General features: G+C 44.7%; 2 protein-coding genes and 1 pseudogene across 6 annotated transcripts; 1 reads left to right on the forward strand and 2 right to left on the reverse strand.

Annotated features, from left to right (window-relative positions):
* Nucleotides 1-17: 17 nt before the first annotated feature.
* PEX11B (peroxisomal biogenesis factor 11 beta) lies at nucleotides 18-5,790 on the reverse strand. Of its 2 annotated transcripts, none has more exons than XM_067727554.1 (4): nucleotides 5,573-5,790; nucleotides 4,696-4,811; nucleotides 4,086-4,287; nucleotides 18-1,224 (listed from the first exon to the last, which is right to left on the reverse strand). In XM_067727554.1, the coding sequence occupies exons 1-4, from the start codon at nucleotides 5,788-5,790 to the stop codon at nucleotides 819-821; spliced, it is 942 nt and encodes a 313-aa protein (XP_067583655.1). In that variant the 3' UTR covers nucleotides 18-818. The 2 variants fall into 2 exon arrangements, with proteins under 2 accessions (XP_067583655.1, XP_067583656.1); XM_067727555.1 differs by having other exon boundaries at nucleotides 5,631-5,727.
* Nucleotides 5,791-5,973: 183 nt separating this feature from the next.
* On the forward strand, nucleotides 5,974-13,852 carry LOC137219255 (gonadotropin-releasing hormone II receptor-like; annotated as a pseudogene).
* Nucleotides 11,426-13,181, reverse strand: RBM8A (RNA binding motif protein 8A). 4 transcript variants are annotated; one of them, XM_067727559.1, is made up of 6 exons: nucleotides 13,041-13,181; nucleotides 12,703-12,762; nucleotides 12,498-12,572; nucleotides 12,182-12,318; nucleotides 11,751-11,887; nucleotides 11,426-11,639 (listed from the first exon to the last, which is right to left on the reverse strand). In XM_067727559.1, exons 1-6 carry the CDS (start codon nucleotides 13,105-13,107, stop codon nucleotides 11,594-11,596), a joined length of 522 nt encoding a protein of 173 aa, XP_067583660.1. In that variant the 5' UTR covers nucleotides 13,108-13,181; the 3' UTR covers nucleotides 11,426-11,593. The 4 variants fall into 4 exon arrangements, with proteins under 4 accessions (XP_067583660.1, XP_067583659.1, XP_067583658.1 ...); XM_067727558.1 differs by having other exon boundaries at nucleotides 12,498-12,575; XM_067727557.1 differs by having other exon boundaries at nucleotides 13,004-13,160.
* Nucleotides 13,853-15,845: the final 1,993 nt, after the last annotated feature.

The following is a 15,845-nucleotide window of genomic DNA, read 5'->3' on the forward strand; positions in this document are numbered from 1 at the left end:
TGGGACCAGACCAAACATCAATGAGCAAATTGATCTTTAATTTGCTAACCTGGAAGGCTTTGCTATCCATCATGGGCTTGGGCCTCAGCTATTTACACAGAATCACTATACAGTATTTACAACAAGATGCTAAACATAGCATCATTCTGGATAGGCAAAGAAGGGGTATGGAAAGGCTAGAACAAGGCCCTGAAATCAAAGTGTAAGCAGAAACCTGCAGGTGTGAGTGGAGGGAAAGGTAAGGGCAAATCATGAGAAAGCTTGGTGAGGTAGACATGAGAGAGGAAAAGGAAGCATGAAACTACTTCTGGTGCATGTGGGAAGAGTCCACTGGGACATCAAGCCTTCAAAATTAAATCTGGAGTCTGAAGGGGAAAATAACAGCCACAAGTCACCTTTGTGAGGAAAAAGAAGAAGGCAGTTAGAAACTTATAGACCATACCTTCTACCTCCCATACCAAAAAGTAATCCTGCTGATTAAATTCCTATGACAGGGACTGAGAAGGTACAAAAGAGATACAGAGACAGAACCTTAAATAGACTTAAGAGACAGTAAAAAGAGTCAAGAGAGACACAGACAATGCAATGAAGGAGGAAAAGAACAAAAGTTCTAGCAGATCTGAACAAGTGACTCATCCAAGTGACTTCACAAGTCACCTCTCTTCACCTCATCTTCCCCAAAGCTCCTCCCTCTTACTCCCAAATCTCTGGATTTTAGCTTTAACCAAGGAGTGGAGTTAGAATGAGGCCGGTACATGGGGACAATCTAAAATTCCATCTCACCAATTCAGATCCCCTCCTTATCCTGTACCAGAATATCAGGGCTTGAGTTGGAGCCAAGGGCAGATTAGGGTGAGAATAGACAGGATGGAGGACACGAGGCCACAAAGTCCCACAATTCCAGGACCACAGCGCCACAGGCCTAGTTTGTCCAGTGGAATGAAGAGATCACAGGCATTTCTGACCACATCCAGCAGGAGAGGGGGATGACCTCGAAGGACCCGAGCCAGGAGCAAGACTCGGAGCCGAAGCTTCAGAGCCACCTGAGGCAGACCTCCTCCTGGAGCCCCTGGACCCCCAGGTCCCCCAGTTTCAATTCCTCCTGGGACTCCTCCTCCAGAACCCTTCAGTCGTCGACTACAAGCTGAAGACTCTTGTTCCATCAGTAGGCGAATCTCATAAGCATCACGACTCAAGTTCATGATGAGGGAAAACAGATAGTACCTGGGATACACAGGGGAGAAAGGTCAGTACAGATACATATACCCACTTAGCATATCCAACAGAATATTTAAACTTCTTTCCCCCATAGTACAAAAGGATTACATATTAGAATACCAGAAGTGAATGTTATTACCCACTATTAGAAATGTCCTTCCACCTTTCTGTAACTAATGAGTTTATGTGTACCTTAAGATTCTGGCTTACAATAATGAGCATCACAAAATATTCCAAGATCAACCTCATATTTCACTTTTCCACTTGGCAACCCATTAGCATACACACATTCAATTTGAACTACAATTATGCAAAATTTTTTAAAAGAACACCTTCAGGACTTCCCTGGTGATGCAGTGGTTGAGAATCCGCCTGCCAGTGCAGGGGACACAGGTTCGATCCCTGATCCGGGAAGATCCCACATGCGCGGAGTAACTAAGCCCGTGTGCCACAACTACTGAGCCTGTGCTCTAGAGCCCTCGAGCCACAACTACTGAGCCCACATGCCACAACTACTGAAGCCCGCGCGCCTAGAGCCCATGTTCTGCAACAAGAGAAGCCACAGCAATGAGAAGCCCGCGAACCGCAATGAAGAGTAGCCCCCACTCGCCCCAACCAGAGAAAATCCCGTGCACAGCAATGAAGACCCAACGCAGCCAGAAACAGTAAATAAATAAAATAAAATAATAAAATAAATAAATTTATGAAAAAAACACCTTCAGTTGTTTCAAAGACTCAAACACATAGACCATTTAAATCCAATACTTTTGTTAAAAGAAAACAAACAAAAAAACGACGCCAAGCTTGCCAAATGTGTTAGATTATAAATTCCTTAAGAACAGTCTACGTTTTTTGATTTTTAATCCATTCTGACAACAGTGGTCTGTATTCAATATAACTGTCCTACCTCTAATATATATTCTGAATCCACATCTATCTATTGTACTCCACCACCACAGTCTAAGCTACCATCATATCTTGCTTGAACTACTACTTTAGTCTTTTAACTGGTTTCTCCACTGCCACTCTTGTCCCCCACCCCCAAGAATCTAGTTTCATATAGTAGCTGGCATAAACGTAAATCACATTATACCCTTTCTTAAAACTCTCCATGGTTTCCTTCCTATCACATTTAGAATAAAATACCTTAGAAAGGCTTACAGAACTCAACATCTGACCCTGCCTCTCTAATTCCATCTTGTACCATTCTTTCCTTCAATCACTATGCTCCAGCCACACTGGTTTCTTTCTATATTTTGATCCCATTAAGCTTGTTCCTGCTTTAGGACCTTTACACTACCTCGTCCCTCAACTTGGAATAATCTCTCTCCAAAATCTTCAAATGGCTGGCTCTTCCTTGCACTTTAGGTCAGAGCTTACATGTCACCTCTTCAGAGAAGACTTCTCTGACCCTCGATTCTAAAGTAGCAAACCATTTACTGTCTATCACATGACCCTATTTTAATTTCCTGCACAGCACTTACCACGCTCTGATGTTTTTCTTATTTATTGTTTCTTTGTCCCCTCCCATGACAATGTAAGCTCCATAGGAGCAGGGATGTTGTTTGTCTTTATCACTGTATCCCTTTGTCTAGACCAGTGCCTAGCACATAGTAAGAGCCGAATAAATATTTACTGAATAAAAGTATAAACATGGCATATAAACTCTTCTAGGGAGTTGCTTTTCCATACCACTCCAGCCATGCCTCTGCCCCCACCCTTCATACACCATAAGTCTTGTTATAACTGTAATCACTGAGAAAGATGAAAAGAAAAGAGAGACATAAGTGGAGACGGAAAGATGCTAATATAATATAAAATAACAAAACAAATCATAGGGAAACAAATAATATGTATATAGAGATCATTTTATTCCCAAATCATATTCCTTTCCACCTTCATTACAGCCTGCTCCTTAGTCCAAGCCAACATCATTTCTTGGCCATATTAGGACATCTTCTCTTTAGCATTACTGCAATCCATTTTCCGCACTACAGCAAGAGGGATCTTCTTTAAATGCAATTTGAATCATGTCACACCCCTACTTAGAACCCATTGTACTTAGGATAAAATTTAAACAAAACTAAATGAAAAAAATCCTACCATTACCTAGAAGTCCTTGCATGAATGATCTGGCCCATGTCTACCTGTCCAGTTTGAACTTATGCCCTTACTCAATACCGTCCACCACATTGGCTTTCTTTCTACTGCTCTAATTCCATGAAGTTTTTCTTGGTTCAAGGCCTTAGAATGAGCTATTTTCTGTTTGGAATGGTCTTCTCTGCTACTGTTTGCTTTGTATAACTTCTACTCAGACATCAGGTCTGAAATAAAATTTAATTTTCTCTAAGAGTTCTTCTCTGACCTTTCAATCTAAATTAGCTCCCCCTGTTATGTATCTCATAACACCCTGTACTTCCCACAAATATTTGGTTTGGTGATTATTTGTTTTAATATCTGACTCCCCTACTAGACTAGAAGCTTCATGAGAGCAGGAACCATAGCTCTTTGGCTCTTTGCTTTATTCCCTGGCTCATAGTAAGCAACTACTAAGTATTTTTAGAATGAATGAATGAACGAGTAAGCAGTGAGGGGCATAAACCTGTGGTATAGACAAAAGCGGAATTAAAGCAATGTAATGAATATCTAGTCTTGTCCAATCTTAGTCATTCATCATGAAAGAGCATCTGTCTTCCATCTGCCCCCATTCATTATTCTCTGATGGTTTAAGATCTAAATGAAGGTTACAAGCCAAGTGATTAGGATGTGTATATTATGGGAAGGCCCTAAAAGATCATTCTCTCATGAAGGCAAGCTATGCAGTATGGAGAATATGATAGGTCTTGTAGGATAAAAGGATATCAAACCTGAATGAACGCTGGGCCCACTTCTCCTGATCCACACGGGGAGCAAGTCCAGACTTTCCAGCCCACAGGACATTGTCACAGGCGAAGTACAAGGCTCTATTGAGGTGACTAACAGTGATGCAGAATCTCAGGACAACATCTGATAGGTGCACAGCTCGTTTGGCTGACTCAAGGGCATCTGCTGAGTTACCGAGGCGTAGAACTTGTGGGGATTAGCAAAGAAAAGGAAGGATTTGAAAGTAGAGAGGCAAACAGAGAGCAAGACACAGAAAAAGAGAGAAAGCAAGAGAGTGAAAGTCGAGCAAGTAATAGAAACAATAATGAACAATTTTTTAAAAAAAGAGTAGAAATGGTTCAATTTTTTTTACGTCCAATTTTTATTAATTTGTGTCCCAGTTTAGTTTTCTCAAATTTGCCTCATTCTTTCCAATCCTTCATTACTCTTACACCTGCTCTCTCACCTCAATCGGGAGGCTTGCAGAGGATATGGGTAGAGGCAAATGAGGGAGTATCGGCAGAGAAGGTCAAAAACAAGAAGGAGGGACTAAGGAAGAATAGCTGGGGATGGAGGAAGTGTTGACGTAATAAAAGGAAAGGCACAATTACTTACGCTTTCTCCCTAGGCTCAGATGACCCTCCAGTTGTCGAATCTGTTTCTGTAACTCAGAACTGGCCCCATGTTTCTGCAGTGCATGGCCAAGAAGGGAGCAAGCATACTGGGCGGCCCTGGAGGAGAGAGAGGAGAGAGAGGTAAGGTAAGGTGGAGACCTCCCTCCTCTCCCCCTCAAAAATGTACTTCAAAAGGCAAGTATGGACTCCCCCTTCCCCTGTTTGAGACCATTCCCTTTCCTCCTCTTCATGGCCATATCTCACTGTTTCTCCTCCAGGCCAGGGGAAGAGACAGGCGTAAGAATAAAAAGGAGCCTAGAAGGGGTTGGGAAGCACTACTTCGAATTGAGGAAATAAGAGATCTGATAATGTAAGGCCTGAAGAGGACAATGAAGGCGGCAGGGGGTCCATCACAAGCACATCAGTGTGAGCATGTATGTGATATGTGAGGGAGTGGGGGAGGGTTGGAGGACAGGTTATTCTTCAAAATAGGTGAACTAAGAGATTTTCCAGGCCCTTGAGATGAATCGAGACTAGAAGGCAAGGCGGAGGCAGAGGAGCTAGCGGGTGACAGTAGGGTGAGGGGACACGGGAACTTCGGAGTGCCTCCTCCGCTCTGGGAAGAGTCCAGGCCGCTATCTGCCACCGGGCGAACGCTCCTCATTCCACCATCGCCCAGTGAGGAAAGTGCTGGTCTTATGTGAACACGTAACCCTGAGCGGCCTCCCCGCCGGCCCACTCGTGCCTCAGTTTCCCCATCTTTCCCGCGAGCAGAAACGAACCATGGCCTCACGGCCGGCTCAAATCAGCCCCTCTCGGTCCGTCCGGGCCCCCGTAGCCCGATCTGAACCTTTATGACCCCCGTAGTGTGAACTGACCTCGCCTCAAGAAGGTCTTTCTCTGCCCGCCCTCCCCCCATTCCTATTCGGGCCGCACCTACACAGCCGCTCCCGGGCCTGGCTCTGAGCGCTGAAGCGGACCCAGGCGTCCATGACAGCGGCAGCCCCGACTCCACAACTTCGCTCCCGCCCCACTTCCCGCCCCTAGTCACGCCTCCTGGACGACCCAACGGTTCCGCGCGAGGGACAAACATCATCAGAAAATAAAGGGAGTGGAGCCGGCCCCTGAAGAGGAACTTCAGAACGAGAAGCCCTTGTCTCTGGGCCTATACCTGCGTGTTTTTTGTGCGTGTCTCCGTCGCCTTGTCCTCTAATCAGATGATCTCTGTTTCCTAAGCACACCTCCAGAGGCACATTCTTCTTTAAATATTCTGGACCAAGGGCGGGGCTTGCAGGAGTCCGGGCGTAGCGAGACTGCGCCGCAGTGCTCCCGCCAGGGCCGCTAGGATAGGGTTGCCCCCAACCCTGGGGTGTTTCCAGCAGAACACCCCCAACACACACACACTCACTCGCACGCTCCGACCGAATCCAGGGCTCTAGGGGCTAAAGAAGTCTATGGAAGTAGAAGCCAGCACCAGATCCCTGTTCCCTGCAGGACCCTGACAGTTGGACAGGTGACCTCCAGAATACAGACGGAGAGTCTCCAGAGACAGAGGCTTTAGTGGACGAAATTCGCAAAATACCCAACTCATATCCTTAAAAGGAGAGAGAAGAAACAGTGGACGCAGCTAACCTCTTCAAACCCACACTTCATCCCCCTACCCCTTTCCCTTCCAGGTCACCATGTCGGCAGGCAACGGCACCCCTTGGGGGTCAGCAGCGGGATCAGGAGTAGAGGTGGAGGGCGCAGAGCTGCTCACCTTCTCAGCTGCCGCCAAGGTCCGAGTGGGAGTGAGTGTTGCGCTGTTTGTTTCTTCGGCTGGAGGAACGTGGCCGTGCTGTTGTCAGTGACACGGCCGCAACCCAGCCAGCTCCGCCCCTCTCCGGTAAGACGACTCTTTGCCCATTTAGCAGCTGCCGACTTACTGGTCATTTTTGTGGTTATGACCATAGATATAGTTATGCCACCAGGAATATCACTGTTCAATGGCTGGCCGGGGACATCGCATGTCGGACACTCATGTTCCTGAACTAATGGCCATGTATGCCGCAGCTTTCCTGCCTGTGGTCATTGGGCTCGACCGCCAGGCAGCCGTACTCCACCCGCTTGAACCCCGCTCAACTGGAAGGAAACTTCTGGGAGCAGCCTGGGTACTCGTTTTCCCGCTTGCCTGGAAGGTGAGTGACTTGTCGGAACTCAGGGCTAGACTGGACAAGAATTTGGGTACACAACAGAAGCCTTCGGATTCAAGGGGTGTGCTTGGCCGTGGTCACCGTTAATCCTCAGCGTGGGGCCTCTGCTATCTCTCTTGCAAGTTAAGATCATTGCATGTTAATTTGTACTTCTGTTAAGAGCCTTTGTTTTTACTACACTTGGCTTCCACCTCTTTGCCTCCTCCGAGTTCCACCTTCTTCAGATTATTGCAGAAAAACCCTAGGGCATGGTGGAAACATATACGGGAAGACATTAAGAAGACAGTGAAATCAGGGGCTTTGGGTAAAACTTTGTGGTACATTCATTCATCAATTCAGAAACTATTGTGCATCCCCCAGGTGCGTTCAAATGCTCTATCAAGGATAGAGCAACAAAGTCCTGCCTTCAAGAAATTTATAGACTAGTGCAGAGTCAAATTAGTACGCAATTACAATACAGTGTGCAGTTAAGCATTATGCTAAAGGTAAGCATAAGGAGCTAAAGAACTGTCCAAGACCCACTCTTGGACAGTCAGGGAAAGATTCCTGACTTCCCAGAGATGTTACAATTTGATTCTTGAAAGATAGGTGTTAAGACAAATTACAGCAGGAGGAATGCTGGAGAAGGTGGAAGGTGGATGATCTCAAAGAAGCTGCAGCTAAAGTTGAGGACTAGAAAATGGTGAGTAATGAGCCTGGAGGGGAAGGAAGAACCAGATCACAAATATTAAGCTTGTACTTTATCCTGAGGGCAGTGGAGAGACACTAAAGTAAAAGGTGGAGAATGACATAATCAGATTTGTATTTTTTACTCTAGCTTTATTGTGGGTGTCAAAACTGGAACAAAAGGGAGCATCTGAACTTGAGTACCAAGTAATCAAATCTCAATATTGAAAATGAACTAGAAATCTAGAAAAAAAAAAGCTAAATATGAAGCAATTTCTTCAAAAAAACCAAAACCACTACCACCATCTGAAAGCAGCATCTCTGAGTCTAGGGTTAGGATTGTCAGGGAGAGGGCTAAAATTTCAGTCTCTGGAATAATGCATTACAGAGTCAGATTTAAGATTTGATCCTTAAATCCTCAAATATTAGAAATATAACTAACAACAGTTAGTCTGACTGCAGTTCTAAGACAAACAAAAAATATTGCTTCCAACAATATGTTGCAAACAGGACCTCTGCTACCCAAAGTTTTAAAAAGCAGCATGTTTCCTCAGTGCAAAAGGAATTAGTTGGGTTTATATGAAGCAAATTTTAGATGTGGACTGGGAATTAGAATTAGGATTGCTTTTGTTGTTCGTTTGTATTACTTTGCTCTGTTTTTCCTGAGTCTAGGCTCTACCACTAACTAGCTGGATGACTTTGGATAAATCACTTGAAACATATAGGCCACAAGATTATGGAATAGGAGATGCATTTCATCCTTTCTTAGAGCCTGACAATCCAACGACAACAATGCAATGTCTATTTGCTTCAATAGCAAACTGACGGTAACGTGATTCAGGTGCAAAAGGTGTTATTTTGGGCTCTAAATTAGCGACCTCTTGTATAAATTCTGCATTGCCCGTATGTTGCATTTAAAATATTAGTGTCAATAAAAAATTGTTAGTATGGTAAAGGGAATATTGGTGTAGTTAGAAATTATTTTTGTAGACTCAAGTTTTCAAGTATCAGAGGTAAAGACTTCCACAGTAGGTAAATTGCACATAAAATAGGGAAAGGAGAGTCAGAGGTAGGGCTATGGACCAAAACGTAAGTCCAGGAGACTTGCCTATTTTTTAAATTAATTTGGTTGTGCCAGGTCTTAGTAGCGGCAGGCGGGCCCCTTAGTTGTGGCATTCGAACTCTTAATTGTGGCATGCATGTGGGATCTAGTTGCCTGACCAGGGATCGAACCCTGCCCCCTGCACTGGGAGCGTGGAGTCTTCTACGACACCAGGGAAGTCCTGCCTATTTTTAAACCTCTTCTCACAACCTGTCAAGTATTTCTAGGCATGGTGCAAAATCGCACCCCCACCCCCCAAGAAAACGGCCAGAAACATATGGACTCAAGATAGGGGAAGAGGAAAGACCACTTCCCAACTAGCTCAGAATAGCCTGATCATAACTCCAAGCAGTTCATAAAATTGTATGTCTGTGGCTCATACTATTCACCTTTCCTGAAAGTCCCTCATGCCTGCTGAAATCACTTTCCAAATGCCTTCCTTGTATCTAGAAATTTGATACCTACTAAGCTTGCCTTTTATCAAACTAGTAGTGACTCAATCTACCTTACCTGAAACTCAGGTACTAACCCTGAAGCTCTCAACTGAAAAATACTCATTACTGATTCAAACCAAAAACCCAGCAGTTTACCAAAAAGGAGAAGGGGCAGCCAACAACATTTGGAAAATGTTACATTTTATTATTTAACGTTGTTTCACCATTATAGTTGTACACATGACTATTACTACAGGTCACTTTACACAGTGACTGCAAAATGGCCTGAAATTTTAGCAGCACCCATTTTACACAAGATTTCTTTTTTCCACCGAATCACAGACACATCAGGAATAAGTTCAGCTTAAAATGTTGGTGAGGAAAAAAAAAAAATGTTGGTGAGGTGGTAGAGATATCCTTTGATAAAATGCAATGTTAGAACAGTACTTGAGAAGACAGGGTTCTTTAAGTCCCAGATTTAACAAACAGCCTAAGAGGAAGACAGGGATTTTCAAGATACATTCCTAACCTTTTAAATATGGCACCATACTCAGCACTGCAGGAAATTAAGAACAAATTGGAATTATGCACTGTATTAGCTCCCAAGTTTTCTCAACAATCTCATTAAAAAAAAAAAAAAAAAAAAAAAAAAAAGGGCTTCCCTGGTGGCGCAGTGGTTGAGAGTCCACCTGCCGATGCAGGGGACACAGGTTCGTGCCCCGGTCCGGGAGGATCCCACATGCCGCAGAGCAGCTGGGCCCGTGAGCCATGGCCGCTGGGCCTGTGCGTCCGGAGCCTGTGCTCCGCAACAGGAGAGGCCACAGCAGTGAGAGGCCCGCGTACCGAAAAAAAAAAAAAAAAAAAGAATTGGGAAGAGATACTGTTGAACTGGTGGGTAGGTTGGCATGGGAGGGGAAAGGGAGACCAGTTCTAATAGTCCTTGACTCCACTCCAGCTGTTCCTGTTCCACACCGTCCGCTGAGCTGGTCCAGTCCCCTTCACTCAGTGTCACCAAAAGCAGCTTCAAGGCTTGATGGCAAGAGACCACCTCTTCACCTTCTGCTGCCTCTTCCTGCTGCCACTGACTGCCATGACCGTCTGCTATAGCCGCACTGTCCTCAGTGTGTCCAGTCCCCAGACAAGGAAGGGGAACCATGGTGAGACCCCAACCCCCAGGCCCTAACCCATACCCTAAAACTATTGCCTCTAGCCTCATAAATTTGATAGCTATCTATCAAACCAAAAGTGAGTTGCTAACCATATCTCTAGCAGCTGATGCTGCACATAACTTTATTGAATGCCTTCAATTCTAACCAGCCACTAGCCATCATTCTATGAAGTGGAGTTAGCTGGGCAAGAATTAAGGAGAAGGGTGATCAGTATTCCTTTGCTCTTGGACACCAACAAGACTTCAAATAGACTTTGTAGCTTCATGTAACACAACAGCACCTCAATCGAAACCTTTTTTGCAGCACGTCTGTCATAATCTCTGGTGGGAGGGGAGCGTATAGTCCCAGGTTGGGAAGGGGAAGAGGGCTTGTACCATTCTCTTCCTTATAAGGGGAGAGCTCCATCTCACTATTTCTGCCCATCCATCAACTCAGAAGCTGAGTGGTTCTGAATTTGAGTGTATTTTCTAAGTTCCCAGCCCCTGCCGGTGAATTTGCCCTCTGCCGCTCCTTAGACAATCGCCCCCATGTTCATCTTCAGGGTCTGCGACTGGCCCTGCTTGTCTTGCAGACCTTCGTCCTCTGCTAGACATCTTATAACCTGCTGGGTCTTTGGTACTGGTTCTATCCCACCATGCTAACTGAAATGCCTCCCAGCCTCAGCCACATCCTTTTCCTCTTTGGCCTCCTCAGTGCTCCTCTGGATCCTCTCCTCTATGGGGCCTTCACCCTTGGCTGCCGAAGAGGGCACCAAGAACTTAGTATAGACTCCTCCAGGGAAGGAGGTTCTGGGAGAACGCCCCAACAGGAGATTCAGACCCTTAGACAGATGAAAGTACAAACAAAGGTGGCAGCAAGAAAGGCAGGAGAAACAAAAGAGACATTCCTATGACATCCATTTGCTCAGGAGAGCATATTTAAGAACAGAATAATTATTCTCTAGTATCATGAGAACATCTCACTTGTACTCCTGGCTCCCTTAGCTTCCAAAAGAAAGAAAGAAATACTGAGCAGTGTTTCTACTTTGACCCTAGGTGAGACTTGAGACTATATTTAATGTAGAAACTCACACAGAATTCAGTCCCTGGAAGAAGTATCTTCACAGTGACCCAGAGTGTCTTACTGTAAATAGTGCTTCAGAGCTTGCAATGTTAGAACAGGAAAGTAATTTTAGAAAACAAAAATTGGACATTTATTCATAACTCAAAAGAAACACTAAGCAGGTAGGGTAAGAGATTAAGTATAGATGCAGTGAGTTACACCCCAGCCCTATTTCTCCAAGGCTGCATAGTCAAACGGAATCTCTGGAGAGGACACCTGGACAACAGAGGATGGGTCAGCGACGCCTCCGGTCTGGACTCCTGCTGCGTCTGCGGCCACCTCTAGGGAGAAGGAAAAGGGGCAGGGTCCATCAGAGGGACATAATGCCATGTCCTTATTCTGTTTTGCTCATATTTCCTCCACTAAGATAGTGTTTCCCCTCTCCACTTTACCTCCTCTTGCCCTTGGGTGGACCCCGAACAAAACACCAGTCTACGCTGATCGGCTGTCCCATCAAATCCTGGCCATTGAGTCCTTCCATAGCAGCTTGGGCCTCCTTGTATGTTTCATACTCAACTAGAGTATACCCCTGGAACAAGTGAAAAGACAGATTATCAAAACTCTCCTATTCCACCAAGCTTTTTTCTACTCAAACAGAAAAATCCATAAACTCTAAACAACAAATGTACATTACATATCCCTACTATATATACAACTTGTCTGTCTGTTTCTGCCTGTCTCTTTGCTATGTCTAACAAAATCAATTCCCAAAGTCATTTTATTTCAACTTTACTCTTGGCCAACCACAGCAAACATGGGAGAACTACCAATGCTGTCTAAGGTTTATGGGTGAAGAGAAGCAATGGAGTATCACTCAGAATACCTTTAGATATCCTGTACGTCTGTCCAGGTTGAGGTGGATGTTTTTTATTTCTCCATACTCTGCAAATTTATCATGGATGTCTTCTTCCGTGGCTTCCTCATGGACTCCAGTAACAAAGAGAATCCATCCTTCAACAGCTGTTCGGGAAAGGAGGGAGGTTGTCTGAGCACATGAAAGAAAAACTTCAAGCAAGATCACAGAAGTAGAGTGTGCAGACTCCACAGAGATTGGTTAAGCTACCTCTGACCCCATTCCTACTGGGTTTTATTTCATTGGCCCCTAATTCTCTACAGACAGACAGGTTCCATTTACTTACAGCGCTGTGGTCCGGGTTCATCGCCATCCTGCTCCACGCTGTCATAATCCTCACGCATTCGCGCTCGAGACCCCTCTTCTATTAGAAAGACACAGGAGATCACCGGAAATCCCCCTCCTCCCACTGTTCACCATGTGTCTTTATGGGGACTCCAAAGCTCGTCGCTCTCGCCATTCTAGACCCCATTCCACCCACAAACACTCACCGGAGCCAAAGCCACGGCCCTTCCGTTTCTTCGCTTTTTCTTTCAGTTTGTGGATGCTCTCTGCAGCCCCAGAAGTGAAAGAATAAGTGAGAAAGATAACAGTTATTTACAACAATAGTCTCCTTCCAAGACATTATCAGAAACCAGACCCCACCACCTCCAGGTTCAGTCCCTTCCCGGCCCGCCCCCATTCCTCCCATCGGGGGCGGAGTCTCCAACCAACCGAAACCCACCTCCCCGGCTCCCATCCTCCCTGCTGGGGGGAAAGATTATATTTTCCTAATACGTCCTTCTCTCGCACCTTCCCCGCTTCCCGCAGCCGCCTCCACTGTCCTCACCGTCCCCATCCTCATCCATGGCGAAATCCTCGCCCCCGGCCTCATGAAGATCCAGTACGTCCGCCATCTTGCCTAAGCTCTAACTCTCGTCCGTGGCGCTCAAGCACTTGGCTCCTCGGGAAACTGTCGCGGATGGGAAAGGTCTCCAGTCAAGTTGACCAATTAAAAACTAACTCTAAGTCCTGCCCTCGGCGCGGTAATAATACGCAGTGGAGGCGGGCCTACTTGGGGGAGATGCCGGAAGGGCTCCTGTAGCCATCTTGAGCGGGTCGCGAGCAGAAGGGGGCAACCCCGTGTGGGACACGCTGTGGGTGTGGGCGGAGTTAGTGACTTACTCTTACCTAGAGCAGACAACGAGAAACAGTACTGACAGTGGAGCCCAGCCTAATTTTATTAGAGGGTTGCTTTTCGTCTCTTTTCATTGCATACCAGGAAATGGAAGTTGAAGAAAGTTTTTTCTCTAAAAACTTTCAGGCCTATACTGTTCCCGAGGAGCAGTCGGATCTGTGATGGAAGCATTAAAAAAAAAAATTGTTCGGTCAGCAATGCTGCCTCAAAAAGCTGCTTCTGGAACGTACTGCAGCATGGCCTTTCTCTCTCAGAAAATCAGCAGACCTGGGTGTCCGTGTTGATTGATGAGACAGATATCAACTTCTCTTTTTTTAAAAAATAATCTCTCTGGTAATTCCCTGGTGGTCCAGTGGTTAGGACTCCCGCTTTCACTGCAGGCGGGGTTCAATCCCTGGTCAGGGAACTAATATCCTGCAAGCTGCCTGGCGCGGCCAAAAAAATAAAACTAAAAATCTCTCAAACTCTGCCTACCGCCTCTGGGAATTAAAATATCATGGATTTAAACAAAATAGGGGCTTTAGCTTCTTTGAGGATAGTACAGATATTTCACGTTTAAAAACCCAGGAGTTGAGGCAAGGAAAATATTGCCCCCACATTCTGGAATCCGACGTAGGCCTTACACAAACAATAGTGGACTGCATATTCACTCATTTATTAATTTTTAAATCAAACAGTTATGAATGCCTATATGTGTGTCTAATATTAGAAGAGGTGCTAGCAAGACAAGGGGAAATACTTGCATTATCAACAATCACTTTATAATAACATTATGAAAGTGATCGTTGCCATCACAACGCACTAAGGCAATAAAAAGAAAGTTTCTAATAGGATGGGAAGTAAGAGTGCATTTAAGGGAGGGCTTCCATTTAAACTTGGCCTTTAAGTCTGGGTACTTTTCCAGGCAAAGGAGTTGTATTGAGACTAAGATACACTAATCCATTCTCTGCAATATGTAGTGTGATCTTTTAAAAAATCAGTTGGTCACATCTCTACTAAAAACCCTTACTTGACTTATTTTTGCACTTAGAATAAAGTTCAGACTCACACAGCCTGCTCTGCCTATGTCTCCAAACTCTTCCACCACCATTCTTCCCTTTCACCCATTAAGCTCTCCCTATACTTTCCCTCAACTATGTTCTACTCTTTCCCATCTCTGGACTTTTTGTAACTCTCTGTCCCTGATGTTCTTGCTCCAGCTTTTCACATGGCTAGTTCAACCCCGTCCTGTAGGTCTCCCTGAGATACTACTGTCACCCAGAGGGGTCTTCTCTACTCTATCTTTCATTCTTATTTCCTTCACAGAACTTAAATCCAAATCCTTAATTACCTTGTTTACTTTCTAACTTGTTTATCGTCTGTTTTTCCCCTTAGAATGTAATCCTTATGGCAGAGATTCTTATGTACAACTATATCCTCAAAGTTTAGACCAGTGCCTGGTTCATAGTAGACACTTGGTAAATATTATTGAATGAATATCAGAATGGCAAGAAATTCCGTATGCCTGATGCTGTGTAATCAGGAAATAAAGCTGGAAATATAGTTTAGGGCCAAACTGTATGTCATGCTAAGGATTTGGAACTTATCCTATAGGCAAGAAATTTTTCTAATTCAATATTTTAGTATTCATAATTTTTAACATTTGCAAATAGCCCCCATACTATTTTCAATTTGTGTTTTTTCCTTAAATAGACTGGCGTTTTAAACAAACTTACACTAAATTTAAATATCACTGTCATAAATGGAAAACATATTTTTCTATTACAAATTCAGCTAAAAGCATAACTAGTAAAAATGAAAAATGTTTGGCCATGTACCACCTAAAATCTTCTCAGATAATACCAAGGGTTCACATATAAAATTTGGGAAGTGCCGCTGAAGGTACAGATAGCTAAGTGATGGTTTAAGCAAGGGAGTGGTACAGTCATAAGTATTTTAGAAAGAAATCTGATAGTAGTGTGGAGGATGTTAAGAACGAAGTTAGAGACTAATTAGGAAGCTACTGCAGTGGTCCAGCCCCGAGGTGATAAAGGACTGAACTAAGACAGTAGATATGGACAAAACAGATTGGGAAGTTTGTACCGAAAGTAAACTCAACAGTGAGTGACTGATTAGGTGATAATAGGGAGGCATTGAGGATGGATCTGAGGTTCTAGCTTAGGTAGCTGGGCAGATAATAATTTCTATAGCAGATCTGGGGAGTCAGAGGAGCACGTATGGAGAAATGGTTTATTTTAGATATGTAAGTTCAAAGAGCTTGTGTCATTCAGGTGGTAATGTCCAATATGTGGAAATATAGATGTAAAAGCTCAACAGTTTGGGGGGCTTCCCTGGTGGCGCAGTGGTTGAGAGTCCACCTGCCAATGCAGGCGACACGGGTTCGTGCCCCGGTCCAGGAAGATCCCACGTGCTGCGGAGCGGCTGGGCCTGTGAGCCATGGCCGCTGAGCCTGCACGT

The sequence above is a fragment of the Pseudorca crassidens genome, chromosome 2 (assembly GCF_039906515.1).
Source record: "Pseudorca crassidens isolate mPseCra1 chromosome 2, mPseCra1.hap1, whole genome shotgun sequence".
NCBI classification, from domain to species: Eukaryota; Metazoa; Chordata; class Mammalia; order Artiodactyla; family Delphinidae; genus Pseudorca; species Pseudorca crassidens.

What these genes read in the sequence shown, in the direction of transcription:
- PEX11B (XM_067727554.1), bottom strand. Translation starts at nt 5,790, where the DNA reads ATGATGTTTGTCCCTCGCGCGGAACCGTTGGGTCGTCCAGGAGGCGTG. An exon ending in AAAGACCTTCTTGAGGCGAG is followed by an intron (nt 4,812 to 5,572) that starts GTCAGTTCACAC and finishes TCTCTCCTCCAG; the next exon opens with GGCCGCCCAGTATGCTTGCT. An exon ending in TGGGCCCAGCGTTCATTCAG is followed by an intron (nt 1,225 to 4,085) that starts GTTTGATATCCT and finishes TGTGTATCCCAG; the next exon opens with GTACTATCTGTTTTCCCTCA.
- RBM8A (XM_067727556.1), bottom strand. Translation starts at nt 13,085, where the DNA reads ATGAGGCCGGGGGCGAGGATTTCGCCATGGATGAGGATGGGGACGGTG. An exon ending in TGAACCCGGACCACAGCGCT is followed by an intron (nt 12,319 to 12,497) that starts GTAAGTAAATGG and finishes TTTCCCGAACAG; the next exon opens with CTGTTGAAGGATGGATTCTC. An exon ending in GACGTACAGGATATCTAAAG is followed by an intron (nt 11,888 to 12,181) that starts GTATTCTGAGTG and finishes CACTTGTTCCAG; the next exon opens with GGGTATACTCTAGTTGAGTA.